The 25,361-nt window shown below is 53.5% G+C and overlaps 4 protein-coding genes across 4 annotated transcripts; 3 read left to right on the forward strand and 1 right to left on the reverse strand.

The window, feature by feature from the left end:
• Positions 1–5,219: 5,219 nt before the first annotated feature.
• On the forward strand, positions 5,220–7,183 carry HRG_08661 (reverse transcriptase (RNA-dependent DNA polymerase) domain-containing protein; the record flags this gene model as incomplete). Its single annotated transcript, XM_044867132.1, has 4 exons — positions 5,220–5,236; positions 5,302–5,324; positions 5,391–6,796; positions 6,875–7,183. 4 exons carry the CDS (start codon positions 5,220–5,222, stop codon positions 7,181–7,183), a joined length of 1,755 nt encoding a protein of 584 aa, XP_044718019.1.
• Positions 7,184–13,392: 6,209 nt separating this feature from the next.
• Positions 13,393–14,028, forward strand: HRG_08662 (uncharacterized protein; the record flags this gene model as incomplete). Its single annotated transcript, XM_044867133.1, has 4 exons — positions 13,393–13,543; positions 13,604–13,710; positions 13,756–13,800; positions 13,843–14,028. 4 exons carry the CDS (start codon positions 13,393–13,395, stop codon positions 14,026–14,028), a joined length of 489 nt encoding a protein of 162 aa, XP_044718020.1.
• A 732-nt stretch (positions 14,029–14,760) lies between these two features.
• Positions 14,761–16,167, forward strand: HRG_08663 (reverse transcriptase (RNA-dependent DNA polymerase) domain-containing protein; the record flags this gene model as incomplete). The annotated part of the gene is made up of 2 exons (XM_044867134.1): positions 14,761–14,913; positions 14,980–16,167. The coding sequence occupies 2 exons, from the start codon at positions 14,761–14,763 to the stop codon at positions 16,165–16,167; spliced, it is 1,341 nt and encodes a 446-aa protein (XP_044718021.1).
• Positions 16,168–22,540: 6,373 nt separating this feature from the next.
• On the reverse strand, positions 22,541–23,811 carry HRG_08664 (uncharacterized protein; the record flags this gene model as incomplete). Its single annotated transcript, XM_044867135.1, has 3 exons — positions 22,541–22,625; positions 22,688–23,741; positions 23,787–23,811. 3 exons carry the CDS (start codon positions 23,809–23,811, stop codon positions 22,541–22,543), a joined length of 1,164 nt encoding a protein of 387 aa, XP_044718022.1.
• Positions 23,812–25,361: the final 1,550 nt, after the last annotated feature.

Raw genomic sequence — 25,361 nt, forward strand, 5'->3', positions numbered from 1 at the left:
TGAAGCTGCTCCTGAGGTGTCATTTGCAGTCCGGACTGTCGAAATTGGAATCTCAGAGACGGAGGGGGAATATATTGGTCTGCCAGCCGCGGGCTGCGCAGATACAGAGAAGCTCCAGCCAGTATTGTTCATTGAGGAGCCGATGGCGACATTGAACTCACTCTCTCGAAGGGCGGACGACTCGACACCCCCAGCGCCCATGGCATGCGAGCCAGGCGGATAACGCCTTTCTCGGCCTGAACTGCGGGCTTGAGGTTGCGGCAGTGGGCGTTGGGCACTGACAAACTCCGCCAAAGCAAGTGCCAAGACCATAGCGGGGGCCATCTCAGAATGAACGGTGTCAGTATCCCGAGGGTGCAGCGACACACAATGCGAGCAAAGAAGCGTCACACAACCAGTAGCCTGGTGAAAGCCAGATGCAAGCAGCACACAACACTTATTAATAACCGTGACTAAGTTGACCACATCGCAAGGGGACGGAGTCAGGAAGGGATGGACGGTTCAAGGCCGGGACGCGCAAAAGTAGCAGGCAAACCATTTGCTTCTGAAATGCCTTCATGTCGGGTTCGCTAGAGACGGAGGGAAATGCCTGCTATGGTGTTACATACATACAGGGGGGGTTCAGGTACAGCGTCCGCCTTCGAAAGTATAAACTTGTCCCAGATTTTGGGTCAATAGACGGTGCATATTATCCACATCGAAGTATCGCGCTACTGTTTTCTTAACAGTAGCTCGTTCGTACATAGGAGATACATACTTGTCGACGATTAAGAATGATGGCCATTGCGGCCATTTTTCTCGGCAGTCTCGCAACACAGCAGCCCAAACACGCTGAAAATAGCGTACATGGCTCCCCGACTGCCAACGTCCCCTAGCATGAACAGATCCTGTCTACATATGATCCTCTGAGGACTTTGGAATGCGGAGATTGCCAAAAGTGTCTCATGGTTCCAAATAGGCGGCAGTGTACCGGTACCTAGTGCATCCGATTCGCACCACTCATGCCGGCCAGAAAGTCTGGTCCGTTCTACTAGGTAACCTCGGACGCCGCGGTCTGGGCGCATGCACTTGAAGCTGCTCTACATAGACTCACTCTTTCATCACTTTCAAAGGTACATTGTGATCCAGGTATCGCGTCGTCCGGGCTTTACTGTACATATTGCTCAACACGTGAGGTTAGCGCGAATGCACCAGTTGGGTTTGGTTGTGGTACCTTGCCGCATCAAACCAAACCTTGCCGCGTCGAACCTTGCCACGCTAAACCTTGCCACGCTAAACCTTGCCGCTCTAAACCTTGCCGCTCTAAACCTCGTCAATCTTTACTCGGCAGCTTTTAACCTCGCCGGTTCATACCTATTACTTCCTGTTGGGGACAGAATTGCCTACACAGCAAGGACAGTACGACGTATACGCTTGAAGGCCAGCGACTTATTGTGACCGCTTCGATTCGGTGCTGGTTGGATACTGCCCTTCGTAACCTGCCACCAGAGGCGGCCAAGAATACAACTGTGCTCTTTCGATGGCTTCGCATAAACCTGCAACATATATGGTAGAACTGCATGGTGGCCGGCCCGATACAAACCGGAGCGTGATACGGCTATACTTTGCACTCAGTACTACATGTTGATCTTGAAATAGCTCCCTCCTCCCATGGTTCTGTGAGGCGCACAAGCACAACGAAACAGAGAGTGAAGAACGGGAGCCAGTGATTCAATTGTTGATCTCTAAAGAACCTCCGACAGGAGCTTGTGATTTTCCCTTGTTCCTTTATGCCCGACCACTGTAGAGACAGCCTCTGCCAGCGCATCGCAGCCCCCACTTCACTTTCGCTCCGTGGTTCCAATTAGAGTTCCCCACGTTCACAAGGGGAATACGTAGCCAGAGGATATCTGCACAATTTGGTGTTCTCTTCCAAAGATTGCCACTGGAGCCTGAATGATCAGTGCCCCAGGTTTTTAGGCGTGCGACAGGTTCCCGCACGTACGGTCGCTATTGAGTGACTTAATGATCGTAAAAATGACTACAGTACAGTCCCAAGATGATGAGCTGATAGAATATACGCGAAGCACATATTCTTCAGCTCTGTCTTGGTCTTTTGTCAGACAGCAGTGTCACACTCGCACGTGACAGCGGTTGATCTTTGTGGCATTAGTCAATTGATGAGAATTATCTAAAGAACAAGAAGCGACTGATGCCACAAAGATCAACCGCTGTCGCGTGCGAGGTGTGGGACACTACTGTCCGACAAAACCCTCACAATTATACCCAGCTGTACCGACATTGCATAACTGTGGGGTAACTATGGTATAGCGAATGAACAAGCAGCGTAAATGGTGCATAGCCGTCGTGTGGTGAGAAGTCATACCTTCGAAGAAGAGCAGGATTCATGTTACTGCGTATGTACCATTGGCTTATTCTGGCTGTGTTGCCTGGAATGCCCGGACCACTTGCTTAAATCACCTGTGTTGAAAAACGCAGATCTTAGCAGGCAGTGTGTACTACGGCATTAGGTAGTGAGCACAGCCGACATATAGACAAGGTCATGGCGACCTTGAGCAGCAAATGGCTACTTAATGTTGCAGAGCAAGGTTTTAAAGACCGCTATCCATGAAAAGACGGCGGCGAAAGCTCTGAAATCTAGACGGTCTACAATATCGGGAATGAATCCGGCATCGAAGCGAGACAGAACATGGGACAATTTTTCAAGGGCGACGTCACGTATTATGAAGAGATGCCACCAAATAAGCCGTCGATATGATGCTGACGTCTACATACTTGTGCGACGAAAACTTAAAACCTATGACTATAATTCTACGAACGATTCGTCTTTCCCAGCTACTATTGACCTCGTGGGTGGACCTGTTCGCAGACAAGTCCCAACGCTGATTGCCGATTCAGGAGAAGCTATATCCGCCTGCGGTGAGGAGAACGCCTTCGGATTTCAATAGGTCTGGCGATGGCAAAAAAGACGGCAGTGCTCCTCCAAGAGTCACAGGAGCCAAGTCAGACTGTCAAAGCGAAGAGGTTGCCTCAGAAAGTGTCACGGGCTGTGCCCGGCTGGTGGACCCGGTTGTACCGGGTCCGGTGGGTCGTGCTCCGGTGGCAACACCGGCCCCGCTCCGCGGACCCAGAAGCTGCGAGAACATTCCGAGAAGGGTAATATAAGCTCGCACTCGAGGCTACGCCTCGAGTTCAGCTTCTTTTCCTCCTTAGCTCTAGATAGACAACACCTAGGCACCTGCTTGTTGAATAAACTCCGGGCCAGCCTTTCACATATCTAGAGCTCCTTCTAAATACCGCAAGCTGCAGACTGCTCGTCAGGATGGACCAGCAGAGTGAGAGCCCAAGTCTCCAGCAGCAATGGATTGACCAACGCATTCAAGAAGCGGTCAATGCGACTCTCAGCCCTCTACAGGACCAACTTTCCTTGCTGATGGAGCAACTCGGGCGAGCGCAGCCGCAGAGCGCCGACTTGCAATCGCCGCCAGTGGCACGAGGATTGGGCGAGAGCACGCCTGGCTTGGGCACGCCCTCCCAAAACCTGCGGTACTGGAATGCGGAAACCGTTGCCCAACCCACCCAAGTATGACGGCTCACGGAAGAGCTACTCCGCCTGGGCCAGGCAGATGCGAGACAAGCTGGACCTTGATGCACACTACTACAGTGGAAATCGCGAACTTTGGTACCTCATCAACTCATGTTTGGACGAGCGACCACAGCAAGTGGTCGCTACCTTTTACGCCGCGGGAGGCCCTGGGGTAGCTACGACCCCAAGAGTTCATGCGATACCTCGACCGAACCTACCAGGACAGCAACATCCAATCCCGCGCTGCTGCCACGCTGAGAACTATGCGGCAGCGCGAAGACCAACCTCTCGCGTCCTTCCTTCCCGGATTCGAACAGGCATTAGCTGAAGCCGGGGGAGCAGACTGGCCGGACAGTGCAAAGATCGTATTTCTAGAGAACGCAATAAATGCACGCCTCCAAGAGAGTTTGGTCACAGCCGTCCTACCCGACGACTACCAGGGATGGCTTGCGAGAGTTCAGGAAATTGCGGGCAGATTGGAGAGACTGAAACCCGGTAGGCAGCCGACGTCGACTGAGCGGACGCCTCAACAGCTACCAAGGCAACGACCCAAGGAGGAACCGGAGGACCCCGACGGAGATGTTAAGATGACGGACATCAACCGTATTGGCCACGAGTCGAAGGGTCGTCGACATGTCGATAAGAAGCCGAAGGATGAGCGCCGCTGCTATCGCTGTGGTCGGACGGATCATCTTATCGTGGACTGCCCAGCCCAGGTGGTCTTTCCTGGCGAAGGAAGCAACAGCGACCTAAAGCTGCGCGCATGAAGAAGCCCGATGCCGCAGATGATTCGGAATCAACCGCAGCATCCAGTGAGGACGAGTCGGCGGGAAAAGACTAGCCCCGGGGCGAAAGCGGGCGCCGGGGCCTGCAAAGGCAGACATCCGGGACTGGGAAGCGTTCAAGCCACGAATGAATAGTCGGACTGTATTAGTCAACGCGCGGGTAAACCGAGGCTATCGAATACGCGCCCTTGTCGACTGTGGATGTGACTGCTATGCCGTGATCGACGAAGCCCTTGTTCGGAAGCTGCGGATACCCTTCGTCGACTCGAAACCACGAGAAATTGGGGGATTCTCAGAGTCAGCGAAGAGTGTCATATCCCCAGGGTCGTGGCTGTTGTGGTCGAGACAGCTGGATTTGACGAACGTGTCTTTGCATACGTGATCCCAAGCCTGGGCCAGGACATGTTCCTCGGCCGGCCTTGGATGGAGAGAAATCACGTCGTGTACGATGCTGCCAAGCAGCGAATGTACCATGGGAGGGCAGGTGTGACGATACGCCTCATTGGGCAGGAAGAGCCCGCCAAGATACGCGCGATTCGAAGCGCAAGACTCGTGTCGGCAGCCGTATTCACGGCGGAGTGTCGACGCGCAAAGAGACGCAAGAAGTGCAACGCGATCTCGATTCATGCAATCAGTTTGTCGGATATAGAGAGGGCGCTTCAGCCGAAGCCGCCAGTCGATCCGAGCGAGAAGGTCCCGGCAGAAGTGCTGAAAGAATTCCGCGACCTATTCTCACCAGGAGAGGCAATGAAGCTGCCGCCACATCGACCGGGTGTGGATCATGAAGTCAACCTGCAGCCTGACAAGAACGGCAACGAGCCACCCTTCCGTGGGGCCCACTCTACAACATGTCACGAGAAGAGCTGTTGGTCTTGCGAAAGACCCTGAAAGACCTGCTGGACAGAGGATTCATCCGAGCGAGTAGCTCAGCGGCTGCCGCGCCGGTGCTGTTCGTGCGGAAGCCGAATGGAGGGCTGCGATTTTGTTGCGACTACCGAGCGCTGAATGCAATCACCAAGCGCGACCGATACCCACTGCCCTCATCGCGGAGACCCTGCAGAATCTGGCCAAGGCTAAGTGGTTCACCAAGTTGGACGTGGTGGCCGCTTTCCATAAGATCCGCATGGCTCCGGGACATGAGGGAAAGACTGCATTTCGCACGAGGTTTGGGCTCTACGAGTGGCTCGTGTGCCCTTTCGGCCTGAGCGGCGCCCCGGCATCATTCCAACGATACATGAACAGTGTATTGCGCGAATGGCTGGACGACTTTGTCACAGCGTACCTGGATGATGTACTGATCTACTCGAGCGGTTCGAAGGCGGATCATGAGGCTAAGGTGCGACGAGTTCTCCAAGCACTCGCCGACGCTGGGCTGCACCTAGACCCAGCGAAGTGCGAGTTTTCGGTACAAGAGGTCAAATACCTTGGGTTCATCGTCAACGCAGGGAAAGGAATCGCCTGCGACCCCGAAAAGCAGCGCGCCATCCGCGAATGGGAGGCCCCGACCACGGTGAAGGGTGTCAGAAGCTTTCTGGGCTTCGCCAACTATTACCGGATCTTCATCCCCGACTATGCCAAGATCACGCAGTCTCTGGATGCCCTGCTTAAGAAAGGAACTGCCTTTCATTGGGGACGAGCGGAGAACGAGGCGTTTCAGGAGCTGAAGCGACGATTTTGCGAGTCACCGGTGCTCAAGCAGTGGGACCCGAGCCTCCCGACCTTTTTGGAGACGGATTGCTCAGGCTACGCATTGGGAGGCGTCCTGTCGCAGGAAGGCCCAGATGGACGTCGACACGCATGCGCCTTCTTCTCGAAGCGACTTTCGCCAGCGGAGTACAACTATCCCATTCACGACAAGGAGATGCTTGCCATCATGAGATGTCTCGACAACTGGAACGCCGAACTTAGGAGCTGCGGCCCATTTACAATCCTTACCGATCACCGCAACCTGGAGTATTTCATGACACGCCAGAAGCTCACGGAACGGCAGAGCCGTTGGGCAGCCGAATTGTCCCAGTTCGACTTCAAGCTCGAGTATCGACCGGGAAGCGAGGCTGTCGTGCCTGATGCGTTGTCCCGCCGTGAACAAGACAAGCCACAGGGCATTGACGACGAGCGGGAACAAGGAAGAATGATACAGTTGATACCGGATAGTGCCATTCCATCATCGACAAGAGCATGTATCAACGCGATGAGTTCTGACTGTTCAGAGGCATCCACCCTGCCGAAGATGAAGGTCTTCGAGGTAGCGGACCTGCAGCAACTCTGGGACGAAACGGTGGCGAAGGACTCGATATTCCGGGCAGCCTATAAGGCAGTCCGCGATCGCGAGCGTGCCTTCCCGCCCTCGCTGGGCCTGAAGATCCAGATTTCAGAATGTGCGATCGACGCAGGCAAAAGGCTGACATTCAGAGACCGTATTTGGGTGCCGGGTGGATCCGGAGAGGAGGGTAACCAGGAGGAAGCTGAGAAAGACCAGTTGAGAACCCGCATTGTGCAGCAGTCGCATGACTCTGTTGCGACCGGTCATCCCGGCAGGGAAGGTACGCTGGCTATTGTGGCTCGGCGATTCTACTGGCCTGGGCAGTCCCAGCTGGTTCGCCGGTACGTAGCCAATTGCGACACCTGCGGCAGAGCACACATCTGGCGCCAGTCGAAAAGGGGATTTCTCAAGCCTCTGCCGATTCCAGATCGACCCCGAAGCCATTTGTCCATGGACTTCATCACAGATCTGCCGCCTACTGGACCGAGCAAGGCAAGGTACCTGTGGGTGATTGTGGACAGACTGACAAAGGCTGTGACCTCGAGGTGATGGACAACATGGAAGCTGAGCAGTGTGCAAACCGTTTTCCAGTGTCATTACCGATTTCACGGAATGCCACGGTCCATCGTCAGCGACCGCGGGAGCAACTGGCTAAGTAGGTTCTGGAAGAGGTTCTGCCGTCTTGCAGGTGTCACGCAGAAATTGAGCACGGCCTATCATCCTCAGACGGACGGAGGGCCAGAGAGAATGAACCAGGAGATCGAGGCCTACCTGAGAGCCTACGTGTCGTACGTGCAGGACGACTGGGGAGAACTGCCCTCGCCGCGCAGCTGGCACTCAACAATCGTGAATCCGCAGCGACCAAGATCAGCCCCTTTTCGCTGAGCATGGTTACCACGTCGATCCCATCAGCGTCGAGGAATCGGAAGAGCCACCGAGGCATAGAGAGGAAAGCAGAGCTGATAGCCTACTCAGTCGCCTGCAGGAGGTCAATGAGTACATGCAAGCAGTGATGGCCTCCTCACAGCAACAACAAGAAGAGGCTGCCAACGCAAAGCGACAGCCTGCGGAGCGATTTGAAGTTGGTGACAAGGTGTGGCTCTCGATGGCAAACTACAGATCGCCACGACCGTGCAAGAAGCTCGACTGGCTGCATCACAAGTACACAGTCACGAAGGTAATTAGTTCGCACGTTGTTGAGCTCGATGTTCGTGGCTCAATTTACCCGCGATTTCATGTTGACCTTTTGCGGCGGGCGCATCAAGATCCGGCTCCTGGCCAAAAGGTAGATGACGCACAGCCACCACCGGTACAAGATGAGTCCGGCACGGATCTGTGGGATGTCGACGAGATCCTCTGCGCGAGATGGAAGAAGCGCGGACGAGGGGAATTCAGGCAAGCACTAGTGCGATGGACGGGCTACGCAGAGCCGACTTGGGAGCCAGTTGAGTGGTTGCAAGGAACAATTGCGATGAAGGCATTCGAGGACAAGTACGGGCCAATCAAGACCAATGATGGCCCTAGGAGAGGTACGAGACGCTGGCAGGAACGCAAGAACCCCGCAGACGCCGACCTGGTCGGAGGGGACAATAATGTCACGGGCTGTGCCTGGCTGGTGGACCCGGTTGTACCGGGTCCGGTGGGTCGTGCCCGGTGGCAACACCGGCCGCCCGCGGACCCAGAAGCTGCGAGAACATTCCGAGAAGGGTAATATAGTTGCACTCGAGGCTACGCCTCGAGTTCAGCTTCTTTTCCTCCTTAGCTCTAGATAGACAACACCTAGGCACCTGCTTGTTGAATAAACTCCGGGCCAGCCTTTCACAGAAAGGACAAACACTAGTATGCTTTAGTAGCTTATGAGAGCTTCCACCATTGATAAACATGAGAGATCAAACACTTTGATAATTCGGCCGTAGCGTAGGTATGCCATTTTTCACCCAAGAGCGATAACCACCCATTGAGCGGGCTCTGGGTAGCGGACAGTAGTGTAAGTCGCTTTGGCCACTTGAAGCCCTATAGTCGGGGTAGAGCTTGAGAGTCGTTTCTTCTACCTTGTCAAACTTACGCCCTAAGAGATAGGTAGAGTCGTTGAGTAAAGCTGTTGACTCTACTGAGGCGGAAGAAATGCGTTGAAGTTTGAAGTCAGCAACCCGTACATGAGCACCAACATCGTTTCATGGGCAAATTTTTGCCCTCGTCTCCTCTCGAAGTTGACTTACGCGAGCGAGTCATATCGACATATTCTTCAGGGACAGAACGCGCCTTGCAAGTTGTACTGTTACCTACATGACTTCAACAGAACACCATTTTGGTTCACTCTGTTCCAGTGTCCGCATGAAGGTAGAATGATCCTTCCTCAACCTCGCAGGCTATGTCGAATCGTACGAGTTTCGGGTACACAGCTTTCCTCGCCGCGGCTCGTGCCAGGGCGCCCAACGACGGACTATTCTAAAGGTGACGTTTATGGGGTATGTGGTCCGGTGATCTTACCTGGACGAGCTGCTTCCCGGGCGCGCACTGAGACTGGGTGCTTGCTCCTCACTCTGCTGCAGCTTTGCGATGCAACTCAACTCGGGGCAGGAGAAGCGATGCTCGTGGAGGAAGAGGGAGGGGCTGGTGACCATTGAGAGGGAAGAGAGTGTGGAGAGTGGAAAAGGGACAAGGGGGGCTATTGGCATTGCCGGCTTGTCCCCGGCTTGTCCCCAGCTTGTCCCTTACCGCCCACGACTCTCAAGGTGGGTGGAAGGGCTGCGCCTTGGGAAGGAGGCACTGATACGTCACAGTGATGACTTCGGCAAAGCTGGCCCCCGTCTTCCTCTTCTCGTTACTCAATAGCTGAGGGCATGGGGGGCTCAGATTGTCTATAAATGGGTCACGGATTCCCCGGATTCCCCGGATTCCTCACCATCTAACACTTCTCTTCCATATCTTTGTTTCCTACGTGACCACTGTGAAGATGGACCGGATAACTCTGAAGAAGACATACCGCTGGCCCTCTCCGAGTCAAGGTCACTCATCCCACCATTCTGCAGTCACGTGGAACTTCCCGTCCTCGACCCCGTCTCCCTCGCCGTCCAGTTCAAGGAGCTGCAACTCTGGTTCCAGCAGCAAATCAGGAAGCACAAGTGAACCCATTCAGACCATCTCGGAGCCTGATGAAACCCCCGACGTCAAGTTTGGCGCTCCGGTTATCAATTCGACGGGCCCAGAAACATTGATGCAGGGGACAACCTCATGCCTCGCGCAATCCCCAGCACCTACCATAGGCCCAACAATGGACGCCAACCGTCTTCAGTCACTTTCCTTAGAGTGCGAAAGGGTCGTCAGTGAGCAAACTAAGACACATCAGCGTAGCGTTTTAGCAAATCAAGGTATTATGAGTTCTCTCGCAGACAACCTGCACTTGCAGTTCTTACAGTATTTTGCAGAGAACGTAATGATCGAGCCAGAGTGCCCATCACACGTGCAGCAGGTGTTTCCCGAATCGATCACAGTTTGTAAAAAGTCCGAGGTAACCAAGCCGCGCCGAAGCAGACGTAAGAGGAAGTCTGCGCCACGCGCTGCTGCTTCTGTTTCGTATCGTGTTCAAAAGAAGCGCATTGCGACTTGCACCACTCAGGAATACGACTTCTTACGCTTGGGGGAGGTACGAAAGGCATGGAACGGATCCATCGAATATAAGGTCATTTGGAAGCCAACCTGGGCGTCTACAGACGATCTCCGGGGCAAACGGGCCTTGGAAGAGGCCGAAGAGCTCGTCGTGGATGAGTTCGGTCAGGTAGCGTGGGAAAAGGAGATGGGAAGATCGGGCCATTTCGGCATGGATACCAAGTCCGAATAGAATAATTATGTCACACAGGGTACATCAGCCTCCAACAGACTGAAACCCTGACTCGCACAGTAGTCACCAGCTTAACAGTCACAGAACCTTCCATCAGGTTCTAGTCGTTCACTCGCATCGCCTATAAAGATGCAGCCCATGCTACGCTCTAGATAGAAGTTAGAAGAATCAAGAGTCTTCCAGTCCCTGATCTTTATGCTCACTTGCTCATCCTCCGTGCGATAGAATATCTAGGTTATGCCGAGACAACCCTATCTTCGCTCCTTTGCCTTGTACCAACAGCAATGACTAAGAGGACCCGAACAATAGGAAGTTCTTGAAAAATATCAACGGGATTGTTGCCTCGGCGATGGGCTCCTGCGTTTTTGTAACGGTCTCAACTGAGTGTGTTGACAACTAGCTGAGCGACTGCGACGAGTATCCTAAAGCTAAGGGGAAAAAGAAGAAGAAAAGAAAAGAGAAAGATCTAGAAGGCGAAGAGAGTTCTTGAGCGAAGCTCAAGAACGCGAGTGGGGCTTGGTCGAGAGTGGAGCCGAGACCCTCACGTGCTCAGCCCGTTACAATACCCCGCGTACTATTTTGAGACAGTCTGGCCTACAGTCGCCCGTACTACCCCCTCCTTCTCCTCCCTTTCGTAGGAGGTCGTCTTGATCCGACTTTCCCATGTGTTTCCTCATACTTGGCAAAAGCTATTGTGTCAGCCACATATTTGACCGGTTCCCACGTTGGGCCTATCCATCCGACCCATTTCACCAGCACTTTCCATTCTCTGCCGACTTTCCTCTCATCCAGGATCTCTTCCACTTCCCACAGCTCACCTTCGTCCGTCAAAATTGCAGGTGGTCGACAGTCATCAGACGTCAGAGACGGTAAAGGGTCTTCCGCTGCCAATCGTAAAAGCGAAACATGGAACACATTGTGTATTCCCGGGGGCGTATCCAGTCTACACGCGTGTGATCCGATAGTCTCCAGGACGGTGTACTTGGCCGACAGCCAATCAAGTTTTTTGCACGGCCTGTCAGAGCGAATGCTGCGAAGCCGTAACCACACTTTGTCTCCAGGCTTGAATTGATCCGACGGCTGTCTTCGCGTATTGGCATTCTTCTCTTGCTGCTCCTGCGCTGACGCAATCGCAGCCTGCGCCCATTCCGTGGCTTCTCGTAATCGCTGCACGATGTGCTCAGCCCTGGGACACCGAGGCAAAAATCAGTAGTTGGGCCCAGCGACGGAAGCGGGCCAACGGCCTGGCCTGTCTTTATTAGGCTTATTCCACCCCATGATTCTCAGTTCCAAGAAGTGATACTAGAGACTAATTGAACGAAGGTGAATGGCCATCTGTCGGGTAAGAAATGGCAGCGATAATTTATTTGGCTTTCAAAACATTTGTTTAACGCGCTGCGCGAAAAAATGATACAAAAACTGTAACGGGCTGAGCCCGTGAGGGTCTCGGCTCCACTCTCGACCAAGCCCCACTCGCGTTCTTGAGCTTCGCTCAAGAACTCTCTTCGCCTTTGGTAGGTTAGCTACACCGGACGGCTAAAGGCAGGTGGACTCTTCGTCAAATGCGGCGGAGGAGAGTGGTCTGTACCTCATCAGACAGGCTCCAGAATTGGAAAGGGACAGGTCAAATGAGCAAGAGACGGATTGAAGGATGTAAGAGAAATTTAGGCATTAGATCGGGACGAATTCCTTGGGCTCGGAGCCGAGTATTGACAACTCTAGATTAGGCTTAGCGAGTCTGACGCAGTGCCTCTGACTATCGTCAATGGCGAAATAAACATCATCATCATCATCATCTCTTCGCCTTCTAGATCTTTCTCTTTCTTTTCTTCTTCTTTTCTCCTTAGCTTTAGGATACTCGTCGCAGTCGCTCAGCTAGTTGTCAACACACTCAGTTGAGACCGTTACATTATCCTAAAGCTGCCTTTTATCGTTACAGCCTTTTGATCGCAATCAATTGGCAGCGCTGTTCAGTTCCCTTTGTGGGTACGCAAGGTGGCAGTAGCTTGGGACAATCTCGCTTGGGACGCCCGCGACGAAAGTGCGTGTGTGTACGGCGCAAAAGCCAGCTCGGCTCGCGTCGCGTAGCTCCAATCGTCCGACGAAAGGACAAGGAGCGTCGATCTGCTCTCCGTACGGCGTGCGGTCGAGCGTGTACTGTGATTGCTGCTTGGCTCCCAGTGTGGACGGCAGCAGCTGGACCAGAAGCCCTGTACGGGTCGTCCAGTCGTGTAGGAAGGAGCCCGTGAGGCGTTGATAAAATTCGACGGTCGTCGATTATCCCTTCCAAGTACGGTAAGACTTGCTGTGTGATCAAGTCGCCCTCCAGTCGTGTAGCACTCGGAGAAAAGCTTCTACTACCATGGAAGCTAGTAAGTCTCAAGATGGCTCGGTCGAGTCAGCATCCGTGACGATGCAAGTCTTGAGCGAAGTGATGGCCCAATTGCAGGCCTTGCGCGCAGAAAGAGAGGCCGATCGTGAAGAGATGCGATGTCAGATCCAAAACATCCAAGCAGCCTTTTCAACGCCCACCCCGACAGACGGACCAACCATAACGAGCAACATGACGCAGAACGGCGCGTCCCACGGAACGGATGCGAGCGAACAAAAGCCAGCGAAGAGAAAACCCACTTTACCCGATCCGCAACGCTTCGATGGAGCACGGAAAAAGTTCCGAGCCTGGCAACTAGAAATGCAGAGCAAGCTACGTGTCGATGGTGTTGCGATCGGTTCGCCGTCAGATCAATTCGCGTACATTTATGCGAGGCTCGACCAGATACCACAATCGATGGCTGCAGCCTTCTTCGAGAGAGGTGGCCCCGATGGCCGATTCGACCCCGACTTATTTATGCAATACCTAGTTAGCTGCTATGCAGATCCGAACGCCGAGCAGAGAGCCCTGACAAGACTTGAAACAATGAGACAAGGACCGAAGGAGAGTTTTGCGGCGTTCTTGCCTAAGTTCGAAAAAGAGCTCGCAGAGAGTGGAGAAGCCACCTGGGCGGACTCTGTACGAATCAACACGCTGAAGCGTGTCATCAACCAAGAACTCCGTACCCATCTCGCGGGTCAGCTAAACCTACCAAGAGAGTATCCTGCGTTTGTCAATGCCTTGCAAAATCTTGGAGCCAACCTCGAGGATCTGCGATTCTACAACCAGCACACGAACAACAAGAACTTAGACGTCAAGTCACCCAGCAAAGATCGCCCTCAAGGACAGAAACTCCGGTCACCAGTCTCTACACCAGTTGCAGTCACGCCGCCTCCATCTCTCCACGAGGATCGGATGGATTGGGAGCCCGTAAAAGCGAGTCGGTTGACAGATGTAGGAAAACCCCAGGAGAGAAACCATTTCGTCCCATTGGAGGAACGTACGTGTTATGAGTGCGGAAAACTCGGCCACATTGCGGCCCACTGCTCGAAGAACAAGCGACAGCAGCGGCAGAAGAATGTTCGTGTCGAGGAAAAGACGAAGAGCTCGAGAGCAAAGCACCAGGAGCCCGCTGAGAGCTCTCACGATGAGGCTTCCGACGAGTATTCGGAAAACGAGTAGCTCCTGACGAAAATCGCCGTCAGGAGCGCGCAAAGGCTGAGGCTGAATGGGCAACTCAGAAGGACGAGATGGACTGTGAAGGCCTCTACGTAAATTTCGGTATCAATCGAGAGCATTTCACTACGGCCTTCGTCGACTGTGGGTGCCTGTGCTATGGGACCATCAGTGAGCGCCTTGCCCGCAAGCTTCACCTACCGCGTATTGCAATTAAACCTCGAGCGTTGGAGCAGGTCAACACATTCTCACCCGCGGCCATTTGTGCCGTGACCTACTTCGACTTCGATATCGACGGGTACCAGAAGAAAAGAGCATTTTTCTACGTCGTGCGAGACCAAACCGATCCTGTGATTTTTGGGCAAGAAGTGGTTGAACCAAGAGGATGTTACCTTACGATCATCCCAGAACCTCTTGCATATCGGAACGCACGACCATTGGGTGAAAGGCCGAAACCCGAGGGAGGAGGAACGATGCAACATACGAGGACAGGCGGCGTTCGTGTTCGCCGGAATGATTCGCCGAGCAAGAAAGTTCAGGCATCGAGACGGTGGAGTGCGGATCTTTTCCGCAAGTCTAAAAGACATCGAGAAGGCATTAGCTCCGAGGAAGAAGTCAGACCCGAGAGAGAAGCTGCCTCGTCACTACCACGAGTACCTGTCTGTCTTCGACCGAGACCAAGCGGATCAACTCCCACCACGTCGACCGGGATGTGATCATAAGATTCAGTTGGAGAAAATGCCCGATGGCAAGGAGAAAGAGCCCCCGTGGGGGCCGCTGTACGGCATGTCACGAGAGGAACTCATCGTCTTACGAAAGACTCTCACGGAGCTACTCGACAAAGGATTCATCCGAGCGAGCAGTTCTCCGGCGTCAGCACCAGTTTTGTTCGTGCGGAAGCCCGGTGGCGGTCTGCGGTTTTGCGTGGACTATCGAGGTTTGAACGCCATCACCAAGAAAGACCGATATCCTCTGCCACTGATCGATGAGACTCTGCGGTCGCTGTCCAAGGCCAAGTGGCTTACCAAACTCGACGTTATCGCGGCATTCCACAAAATTCGCGTCGAGGAGGGAGACGAGTGGAAGACGGCATTCCGGACACGATACGGACTATACGAGTGGCTTGTCACGCCGTTCGGGTTGACGGGTGCTCCGGCAACGTTTCAGCGTTACATCAACCACACGCTGCGAGATTTCCTCGACGAGTTCTGCTCCGCCTACATTGACGACATCTTGATCTATTCGAGCGGCTCGCTCGCCGATCATCGAAACAAAGTCAAGCAGGTCCTTGCGCGATTGCGAAATGCAGGCCTGCAGATTGACATCGACAAGTGTGACTTTGAAGCAAAGAGTGTCAAGTACCTGGGCTTCATCGTCGAAGCCGGAAAGGGTATCCGCGTGGACCCGGAGAAGGTGCAGGCAATTCAGCAGTGGCAGCAACCTCGTTCTGTCAAGGGCGTCAGAAGTTTTCTGGGTTTTGCCAATTATTACCGGCAGTTCATCCCCAGATTCTCCAACATCGCTGCGCCCCTAACGGCGCTGACAAAGAAGGATGCGGTCTTCATGTGGTCCAAGGAGTGCGAGGCGGCGTTCGAAGAGATGAAGTCACTCCTGACCAGCGCCCCGATTCTCGCGCAATGGGATCCGGATAGAGAGACGATCGTAGAGACGGATTCATCCGGTTATGTCACAGGAGGGGCGCTCTCGCAAAAGGGCGATGACGGCATCATGCGGCCTGTGGCCTTCTTCTCCAAGAAAAACGCACCGGCGGAGTGCAATTACCCAATCCACGACAAAGAGCTGCTGGCGATCATTCGCTGCCTCGAGCATTGGGACGCCGAATTGAGGAGTGTAAAGTCCTTTACCGTTTGGACAGATCATCTCAACCTACGCTACTTCACCAAGAAGCAGCAACTGAGCGAACGTCAGGCGCGATGGGCTGAGACGTTATCGCGGTACAACTTCACCATCAAGCATCGACTTGATTCGTACAGAGTCCGCCCAGGTGGCTTCTCCACTCTCTGCGAGCTCTTTTTCGAACTTAGGCAAGAACGCCGCAAAACTCTCCTTCGGTCCTTGTCTCATTGTTTCAAGTCTTGTCAGGGCTCTCTGCTCGGCGTTCGGATCTGCATAGCAGCTAACTAGGTATTGCATAAATAAGTCGGGGTCGAATCGGCCATCGGGGCCACCTCTCTCGAAGAAGGCTGCAGCCATCGATTGTGGTATCTGGTCGAGCCTCGCATAAATGTACGCGAATTGATCTGACGGCGAACCGATCGCAACACCATCGACACGTAGCTTGCTCTGCATTTCTAGTTGCCAGGCTCGGAACTTTTTCCGTGCTCCATCGAAGCGTTGCGGATCGGGTAGTGGGTTTCTCTTCGCTGGCTTTTGTTCGCTCGCATCCGTTCCGTGGGACGCGCCGTTCTGCGTCATGTTGCTCGTTATGGTTGGTCCGTCTGTCGGGGTGGGCGTTGAAAAGGCTGCTTGGATGTTTTGGATCTGACATCGCATCTCTTCACGATCGGCCTCTCTTCTGCGCGCAAGGCCTGCAATTGGGCCATCACTTCGCTCAAGACTTGCATCGTCACGGATGCTGACTCGACCGAGCCATCTTGAGACTTACTAGCTTCCATGGTAGTAGAAGCTTTTCTCCGAGTGCTACACGACTGGAGGGCGACTTGATCACACAGCAAGTCTTACCGTACTTGAAGGGATAATCGACGACCGTCGAATTTTATCAACGCCTCACGGGCTCCTTCCTACACGACTGGACGACCCGTACAGGGCTTCTGGTCCAGCTGCTGCCGTCCACACTGGGAGCCAAGCAGCAATCACAGTACACGCTCGACCGCACGCCGTACGGAGAGCAGATCGACGCTCCTTGTCCTTTCGTCGGACGATTGGAGCTACGCGACGCGAGCCGAGCTGGCTTTTGCGCCGTACACACACGCACTTTCGTCGCGGGCGTCCCAAGCGAGATTGTCCCGCTACTGCCACCTTGCGTACCCACAAAGGGAACTGAACAGCGCTGCCAATTGATTGCGATCAAAAGGCTGTAACGATAAAAGGCAGCTTTAGGATAATGTAACGGTCTCAACTGAGTGTGTTGACAACTAGCTGAGCGACTGCGACGAGTATCCTAAAGCTAAGGGGAAAAAGAAGAAGAAAAGAAAAGAGAAAGATCTAGAAGGCGAAGAGATGATGATGATGATGATGTTTATTTCGCCATTGACGATAGTCAGAGGCACTGCGTCAGACTCGCTAAGCCTAATCTAGAGTTGTCCAATACTCGGCTCCGAGCCCAAGGAATTCGTCCCGATCTAATGCCTAAATTTCTCTTACATCCTTCAATCCGTCTCTTGCTCATTTGACCTGTCCCTTTCCAATTCTGGAGCCTGTCTGATGAGGTACAGACCACTCTCCTCCGCCGCATTTGACGAAGAGTCCACCTGCCTTTAGCCGTCCGGTGTAGCTAACCTACCAAAGGCGAAGAGAGTTCTTGAGCGAAGCTCAAGAACGCGAGTGGGGCTTGGTCGAGAGTGGAGCCGAGACCCCTCACGGGCTCAGCCCGTTACAGTTTTTGTATCATTTTTTTCGCGCAGCGCGTTAAACAAATGTTTTGAAAGCCAAATAAATTATCGCTGCCATTTCTTACCCGACAGATGGCCATTCACCTTCGTTCAATTAGTCTCTAGTATCACTTCTTGGAACTGAGAATCATGGGGTGGAATAAGCCTAATAAAGACAGGCCAGGCCGTTGGCCCGCTTCCGTCGCTGGGCCCAACTACCCGTTGGCGGGGCCTCTGGCAGCCAACTAAGGGGCACTAAGGGGAAGGGGCCCCTTAGTTGGCTGCCAGAGGCCCCGCCAACGGGTAGTACCGAGCTATAAGGACTGTACCCCTTTTTGATAAGCAGGACTTATCGTGGGGTCGATTTGCGGAGTAATTCATTGTCTTCACTGCAGCCAGAAAGTGAACTGGCGCGGAGTAGCATTGCTGCCCCAAACCAGGCAGCAGCGGAAGGGTGTAGGAGCGACACCCCGAGATTCCTCGCCCAACCCGTTCCCCCGCAACTCGTCTCTACAACAGTTGGTAATCCGGTCATGCCAACCCCTCCGCCAATCTCTTGGCTTCACCATCACTCTATCGTGGGGTTGCAACAATTCTCCGCTATGACCAGCGCGTCATTCTCCTGCCAACCCATCCGAAAGCTTGCTTGTCAGTCGCACCTCGTCGACATCCCTGGCCGTGTTCGCGGCCGCCCCTTGGTCTTTGGAGAACCTGGAGTGGATCGTGATACTGTTGATCCGCGCTGCGGCAGTCCCTGACGTCGCCGTGATCAGCAGACGATTCGAAAGGCTCCACCTACTGAACAACTCAACGAATGCCTCGATGATTTGCGACTCACCGGTCCCGCCCTCGAAACCGCCGACGAACTGGCAGAGCTGGTGGCATATGATTGAGAAAGCGATCGACTGCGTTTTGTCAGCCGTGTTGCCAACTCTCTGCCCGTCGCCGAGAAAGGGGCTGATAGGCCAAATTGGGCTTGCATTCCCGCCTCTGCGTCGTCTGCGGTCTCATCGAAGTCGGCCGTCGCCATTTCGACATCGTCCTCCCCGTGGCCGGCAATGACTCTCCGCGATGCAGCGCCGCAGCGCGGCGGTCGCCTTCCCGGACCACGGTTATATCTTGTACCGGTATGCCATGGATCATCCTCTCCCTCTCCTTCGAAGCACTCATCTGCTGCGACTTGATGGCCCTGACCTGATTTTGCGGTGGTAGTGCAAAATACCCGCCCCTACATACTTATCTGTCTCGCCCCACGTTCGGGTTACCACGGCGGCCTCCAGCTCGGCCGTCGAGCACAGCACGGATTGTTGGAACCGACAGAGCTGTTGCATCATCGCCATGAGCTCCGGCGACTTAGCCGCCATCTGATTCGAGTCCTCTGCACCTCGGACAACGTCGATCTGCCGCGTTGCGTTTCCGATGCTGTTAGACTGATACGTCACTGTAGATTCTGCGCCCGCATCGTCCGTCCGGACCCACGTGTCCGACCGTCGGATAGCCATCTCCGGAGGAGGATGCCCATCGCTTGGCGTCGCGTTCTGCCTCTTCGGCTGGTCGTCGAAGCAGTTGCACGTTATTGATGAGACATCATATTCTCGGAGCCAGCGCCTTTCGCGCCCGCGCCCGGATGCTGTTGATGTCGCCCATTTCTTCGCACAGGAAGAACTCCCATGGTACAAATAAGTTAGCGCAAGCTGCTGCACGGCTGCCTTTCAATGGTGAAAAAAAATTGGGATCTCCCATATCCGCCGGCGAAACGGTTTCCGCACAATCCCCCGACGACACGAATCCTCATCGTCGTGGGCAAAGTCCCTGCTCAGGTAGCCGTCAAGGCAGACGGTGGCCTGCTTTCCCGGCCGCCTGAGCACCTGAACCCAACGTCTTCCTGGCGGCCGCCCATCCTCGACAGGGGCCTCTCCCCAACCTGCACAGCTCCCGTCGTTGCTATCGCGTTTGAGTCTGACGAGCGATACGTAGTCGTACAGGTACAGGCCCAGCAGGAGCTCTCCACGGTGCTGATATGCCTTGACGTGGGAGCTCCTGAGGCCTGCTTCTTCGACGACGATCGACCCATCCAGGGGATCATCTGCCAAGCCTCTCGCTGCGAGCCGTTGTAGAAGCCTGTTTTTGAACACTCCGTTATATGCGCCCTTACGTCGAAGCTCACAAGACCAAGCACTTTTCCCATTCGCCATGTTTTGTAAATGTTCTCTTGTAGGAGCACGAGAGCCTGCTCTGCGGAACCCCTCTTCCTGGCTCCAAAGCGGTTAGTAGGCAACAGCCCAAACGTTTCCATCGGAAAGGAAATCCGCTCGGCCATCACCGCCTCCAGAAGACTCCAAATGGCAGGGTCAAAATAGTGTGCGCCTGCGACCGGAACAGACTGCCACCGAGCGACACAGTCGAACGAGCACGCCAAACCTCTAGTCGCAAAACGGGTTGCAAGTTCTCAATATTAGCTAAAGAGTCACTAGATGGACACACTTGGACTCTCAGCCATCGACCAGACAAGGAGTGCGCTGAGCACAACCACTCACCAAGCGGGGACCCGTCGGCGCACCCAGTGCATCGCCGACTCGAAGAGCGCGACGCTACCAATATTTCAGATCTTGTGGCGTCTGGTAGTGCTCCTCGGGATATCATAACATACCTTCATAGCCATTCGAGTACTCTTGCCGGCCAACGAGACATTTATAATTGGATTGCGGCGACGAGAAGAGACCTACATCAAGGCCAGAGCAGCATCCAAGCACTGGTTGGTCAGCTGCATAATGAGGGCTTCTGGTGCCGGGTTCGAAAAGATGTAGACAATCGTTTGACAGGCATATTTTTCGCCCACCCGGACTCTGTTGCATCGATGCGGTCGTATATCTGTAGGATTGTGCACTGGCCAGACTGTTGGCGTGCCCGCCTGATTACCTCAATACCGAGCAGTTGCTCGTCGCGATCGTCAAATCTCGGCGACGCAGTCCAGCCGGCCAGCGCCATTGCCACTGCCGCGATTTCTGCTATGTACGGGTTCTGCTCATCCCTCGATCCGAGGGTGACCGAGTAGCTGGCCAGCACCTCGCTCGTGCTGTTGAGGCTAGTGTCGTGAACGACACCTCCTTCCTCTGCGAGCTGGAAGTGGCGACGACGATACCTTCCACGTCGTTTGGCTTGACCATCTGTATCTGATCCCGCTCGCCCACGACGCGGTCGTTCCGTGGTGCCAGAGAGTACTCGTGGATGATCTCCATTCGCTCTGTGTCTGACTCCGCGATCATCGAGGCAATCCTTCGCATCGACGAGACGAGTCGCTTGCTCGCTTTGACCTTTGATGATGCCAGAGGATGCGTCTTGGGGAGCGTCCGCAGGCTGATCTAGAACCTCGCCGCGACTTGACCGTGCCGTTCTCGAAACGATGCGATGCCGGCCTCGGCCTCGGCTATCACCGCTGCAACTGTGCCGGAGGCTCCCGTGACAGCCCTGTTCCCCAACCATCTGGGCCCTGTCTAGCTAAGCCGCCTCTCTCACGCCGCACGTGTGCATCCACACACTGGAGGCGTAGTGCATGGTTGGCGCTACCGTCGCGACAAACAGTTTTCTCGCCATTTGCAAGGATATCATCTTCAGTCTTCGCAAAGACATGCGGCCGTGAGCCCTTTGGCGGCCGCTCTAGCCATCTGCTCCATGGACCGGCTTCGTGCCCATGACCACCCCTAGTAGTTTCACGCTGCTCTTCGGTATGACCTCTTGTCCTTTGGTCATGAACGGTGTGTCGCAGGTGCGCTCCATTACTCTTGTGAAGTGAATGACAGTCGTTTTGTCCGCTTCAAACGTTGCGCCGCTGCATCTTTCCCACTGGAGCGCTTCGGCTAGGGGTGATATACGAAGGTGAATTTTTTGAAGATTTTGAATGAAGGATGAATCAAATGAATTGAATTTTTGGGATCTCGATTCAAAATCTTCAAGCTCCAATTTTCGCGATTCAAGTTGGGTTTGGGCCAATTCAGGCCATTCATGAATGGTTTGAAGGGATCCCCTAAATGAAGTGAATTTGGTGTGTACCTAAGCGATTGCAAAGATACCTCAAAAACGCCAAGAAGTAGTATGAGAAGTCTCTCGATAATCCGGAATACCACAAAAATTAACTTACATAAATACTGATCCGCCTGTCCTAGGCAAATCGACTGAAAATAAGCACTTTCATCAAAAGGCTCTGCCGAATCCTCAAAATACGTCGGTACAACGCGTTCGAATCCGCCATTGTACACGGCTACACACTCGAAGAGCCTCAATCCTCCGAAGCCTCCATTGTATCTAGACAGGGGGTTGATATCGCAGACTTATCGGCTTGGGAGGCAAGAGGTTTGGGGGTAGGAGGTTCGGTGGGAGCCTCGGTGGGAACTTCCGCCGGAGCAGGGGGTTGAGGAGGGTTCTCGCCTGAAAGCAGATTAGCATAATACACAAACAATGAGGGTATATTCGTACCATCTACCAGCTTGCCCGGAATGTGGTCTGGTCTCCAAATAATACTATTGGCGAAGGGCAGGATGTCATACTCCATGGCCGCCTTGATCAACGCCTGATCGATCTTATCTTCCTGAGTATAAGCACTCCGTAAAAGTGTTAGTACTCGCGCTGTATCTGCCTTCATAGCATGACGGCGGATACCGAATTCGTCTCTACAACCACTGAAGAGGCGTTCCACGTCAACTTCAGAGCCAGAGACAGAGAGAAGATCACGCGCCGCCGCAGCCAAAAGTGGCCACTCCTCCTTATGTTCTTTCCACCACTTCCGTAAGAAGTCTGGAGACTTTGCAATAGACTCGTCGAACTCTATTCGAGGAGTTGCAAACCACCGTTCAAGCTCCGAAATAGGGATCGCCGCGCCCGCCTCCGCCTCCTTCGCCTTCTTCATTTGGATGGCTCTCCACTGCGCAATGGAGACTCCTTGAGGACGCTCAGCTGGTCTGGATTGGCTCATAGTTGAGTTTGTGGCATCCAATATTGCTAGCTCCGGCCACTCCGTTCTGAAATACTTCTTGACTTTAGCCATAATCTCAGAGTATTGATCCGGTATCATCATTTCTAGTTGGTGAGCTTTATACCGCGGATCCAGGATGTGAGCTGCGAATAGCATCATTTGATCGTCAAGCTTCTTCATATATGTAACGTGTTTTGCTTTGCCCTTCGAGAAGGCGTTTCGAATGGACATATCAACGTCTGAAAAGTCGCCAACCCCTTCGACTACATCATCAAGGAGAGCTTCCAAATCCCAATAGATATCGAGACTTTGTGAGATCTGCGGCATAGCTTCGGAGACTTTCAGAGTATGGTCTTTAAACGGCTTCAGAACCTTCCGTAGTTGATAGAGAGCGACAATCTCTTCCGATAAGGGCAGGAGGCACTTGACTTGCTGGTGAGTATCAACGAACTCGGTATACTCTGCCTCAAGCTCCAGGAATTGGTCAATCATGTCGTAGGTCGAATTCCAGCGAGTGTCGACATCGTAGGTTGGCTTCCGATGGTGCGTGCGGGGCATGCTTTTGAAGTCTTGCTCCCTAGGCCCGGATCTCAGCATCCAGAGATTGAGAAGGCGGATTTTGGCAATCCCACTTCGACTAGAGTCTCCCGGAATGGTGTAGTTGTTGCTTTTATTCTCTTCGTCCCACTTATCCAGCATCTTCTTGGCTTCCTTCGCTGTGCCTGCCTTGAGATCTTGCAAGACGCCCTCGCAAATGAGTGAGGTAATGTGAGCCAGACAGCGGATCCAACTCTTCCTGCCGTGAAAGCGCATGCGGGGCCTCCCTATGGGGCTCACCTTGTCGTCGAAGTTGGTCTTGAGAGAATCGTACAGAGACTGACAGAGCGTGCCGTTGTTGGCGGCGTTGTCTCCCGTAATGGCGAGAAGCTTGGGCTTGAGCCTGAGCTCCTCAAGTGTCTTCTCAACTATCTCAGCTAGTTGTTTGCCAGTGTGAGATCCTTTGAGCTCGATAAACTCAATAACCTCTTCTCTCTCCTCAAACCCCGGCGTAATCCAGTGCGCAATAATGGCGAAAATAGGCACCCGATTCGGTGCTGTCCAGATATCAAGGGTGAGCGAGATGGTAGCACAATTGTACTCAAGCTCAATCTTCAGCTTCTCTCTGCGTTCGACAAAGTCTGTGTAGATATGGTTGCGTAAAGTTATACGACTCCTGTACGCACAGGTTGTGTTGTGAGCCAAGAACATCTCTTGGAAAGCAGGAGTCTCAACAACAGAGAAAGGTTGTCGGTGTTTTACAAACCACCGGCGGATGGACTCCTTTGCCGTGAGCCTTGCTCTTTGCCTAGGTCGACCGCTCCATGCATCTGCCTCTGTATAATCTCCTCTACCAATGGCGCGGCCGTATCCATTGATTCGAGCGTGGTGAGACTCCTTCGTAATACTGTGGGATTTTAAATGGTCTCCCATGCCAGAGGTAACCCCTCGGCGTTTCGATTCAAGGACCTGGAATATCTTCCGAAGAGTAGAAGGATTTCGAAGGCACTCTATGCAGGTCCACCGGAACTCTTGGAAGATCTCCGGTCCATCCTTGTACTCCGAGTAAAAGCTTCTGTCTATAGCTTCCCTCTGCATGTACCAATAAACGTGGCTGTTCTTGTCTCTCTTCTTGCGAACATGCTTCTGTTTGTTGTCGGCCCACTTCTTGATAAGTCCGGCTTTCTCTGCGAGCGTCATATGACTACCGGTACTGTCCAATGGCGGCTCTGGTGTATCCGCGTCGGGCATGTCATCATCTGACTCACAGTCAGGATGGCCCGGGGGCGCGCAGACAATTGTATCTTCGCCAGTCGGAGGACGAGACGAAGGAGCCGGGGTTGTGCTAGGATCAGGGCGGGCGGGCGCGGGATTCTGGGGGTTGAATTGAGGACGTTCGATGCGGGCATAATTCTGCGTTGGCAATTTACGCCGGGTCCTAGGAGCAAAGAAATTCGCTGCGGCAGATGTTTTTGATTCAGCAGGGGCCATACTATGTATCATGTTATAATTAGCTATCTACTCGTAAAGTCGTTAAATAAGGAGGGGTAGGTTGGAGAGTAATGAAGTTTTACCTAGTCTTGGCTGAAGGGGTCGAGAATGGACGCGACAACAGGTGGTCGGAACGACACCAAATACACCGCAATAGAGTATGAAGGAGTCGAGGTTGAACGGGTAGGATCGGTCGTCGGGCAGGGCGTTGATTCGGGGGCCGACCCGAAGCCGCTGTCGGAAATATCGAAGCGGGAATTAGGCGAGGTCGTGATAAAATAATGTCGTGGCAGTTGTCGCGAAGACCGTTGCGCCATGCAGGCAAAAGGGTGGGATGGGCTGACGACCGTGTCTTTCGGACAGCAGTAGAATTAACAGGTGGTCAATTGAGCGCGAATAACGCGTCTAATCGCGGTTAGTTGGCACAATATATCCTTATCATGCGGACGTTTCCGGTACTTTCTGATCGTGCTAATTTGTGTGGACAATCAAGTAGCAGTCATATTGGGCTCGAGGAGTAGATAAGTCCCTAACAGGCTCCAAATCGCGAGATGACGCAAATCGTGTCACTTCAAATTGTTCGCGCAATATTGAGATGTTGAGGGATCTGAACGCGTTTTTCGAATCAGCTAGCTGGGGGCTGTTTAATGGTATAAGTATTGTATTATATATCAAAAATATGGACTGCCGAGATTAATATGTGTTTGAAGTGTAGTTTTGCAACTAGAAAATGACTGATCTATTGATTGCCTTCGGGGTGATGTGGCATT

Source organism: Hirsutella rhossiliensis, assembly GCF_020360975.1.
Source record: "Hirsutella rhossiliensis strain HR02 chromosome Unknown scaffold00010, whole genome shotgun sequence".
Lineage (NCBI taxonomy): Eukaryota > Fungi > Ascomycota > Sordariomycetes > Hypocreales > Ophiocordycipitaceae > Hirsutella > Hirsutella rhossiliensis.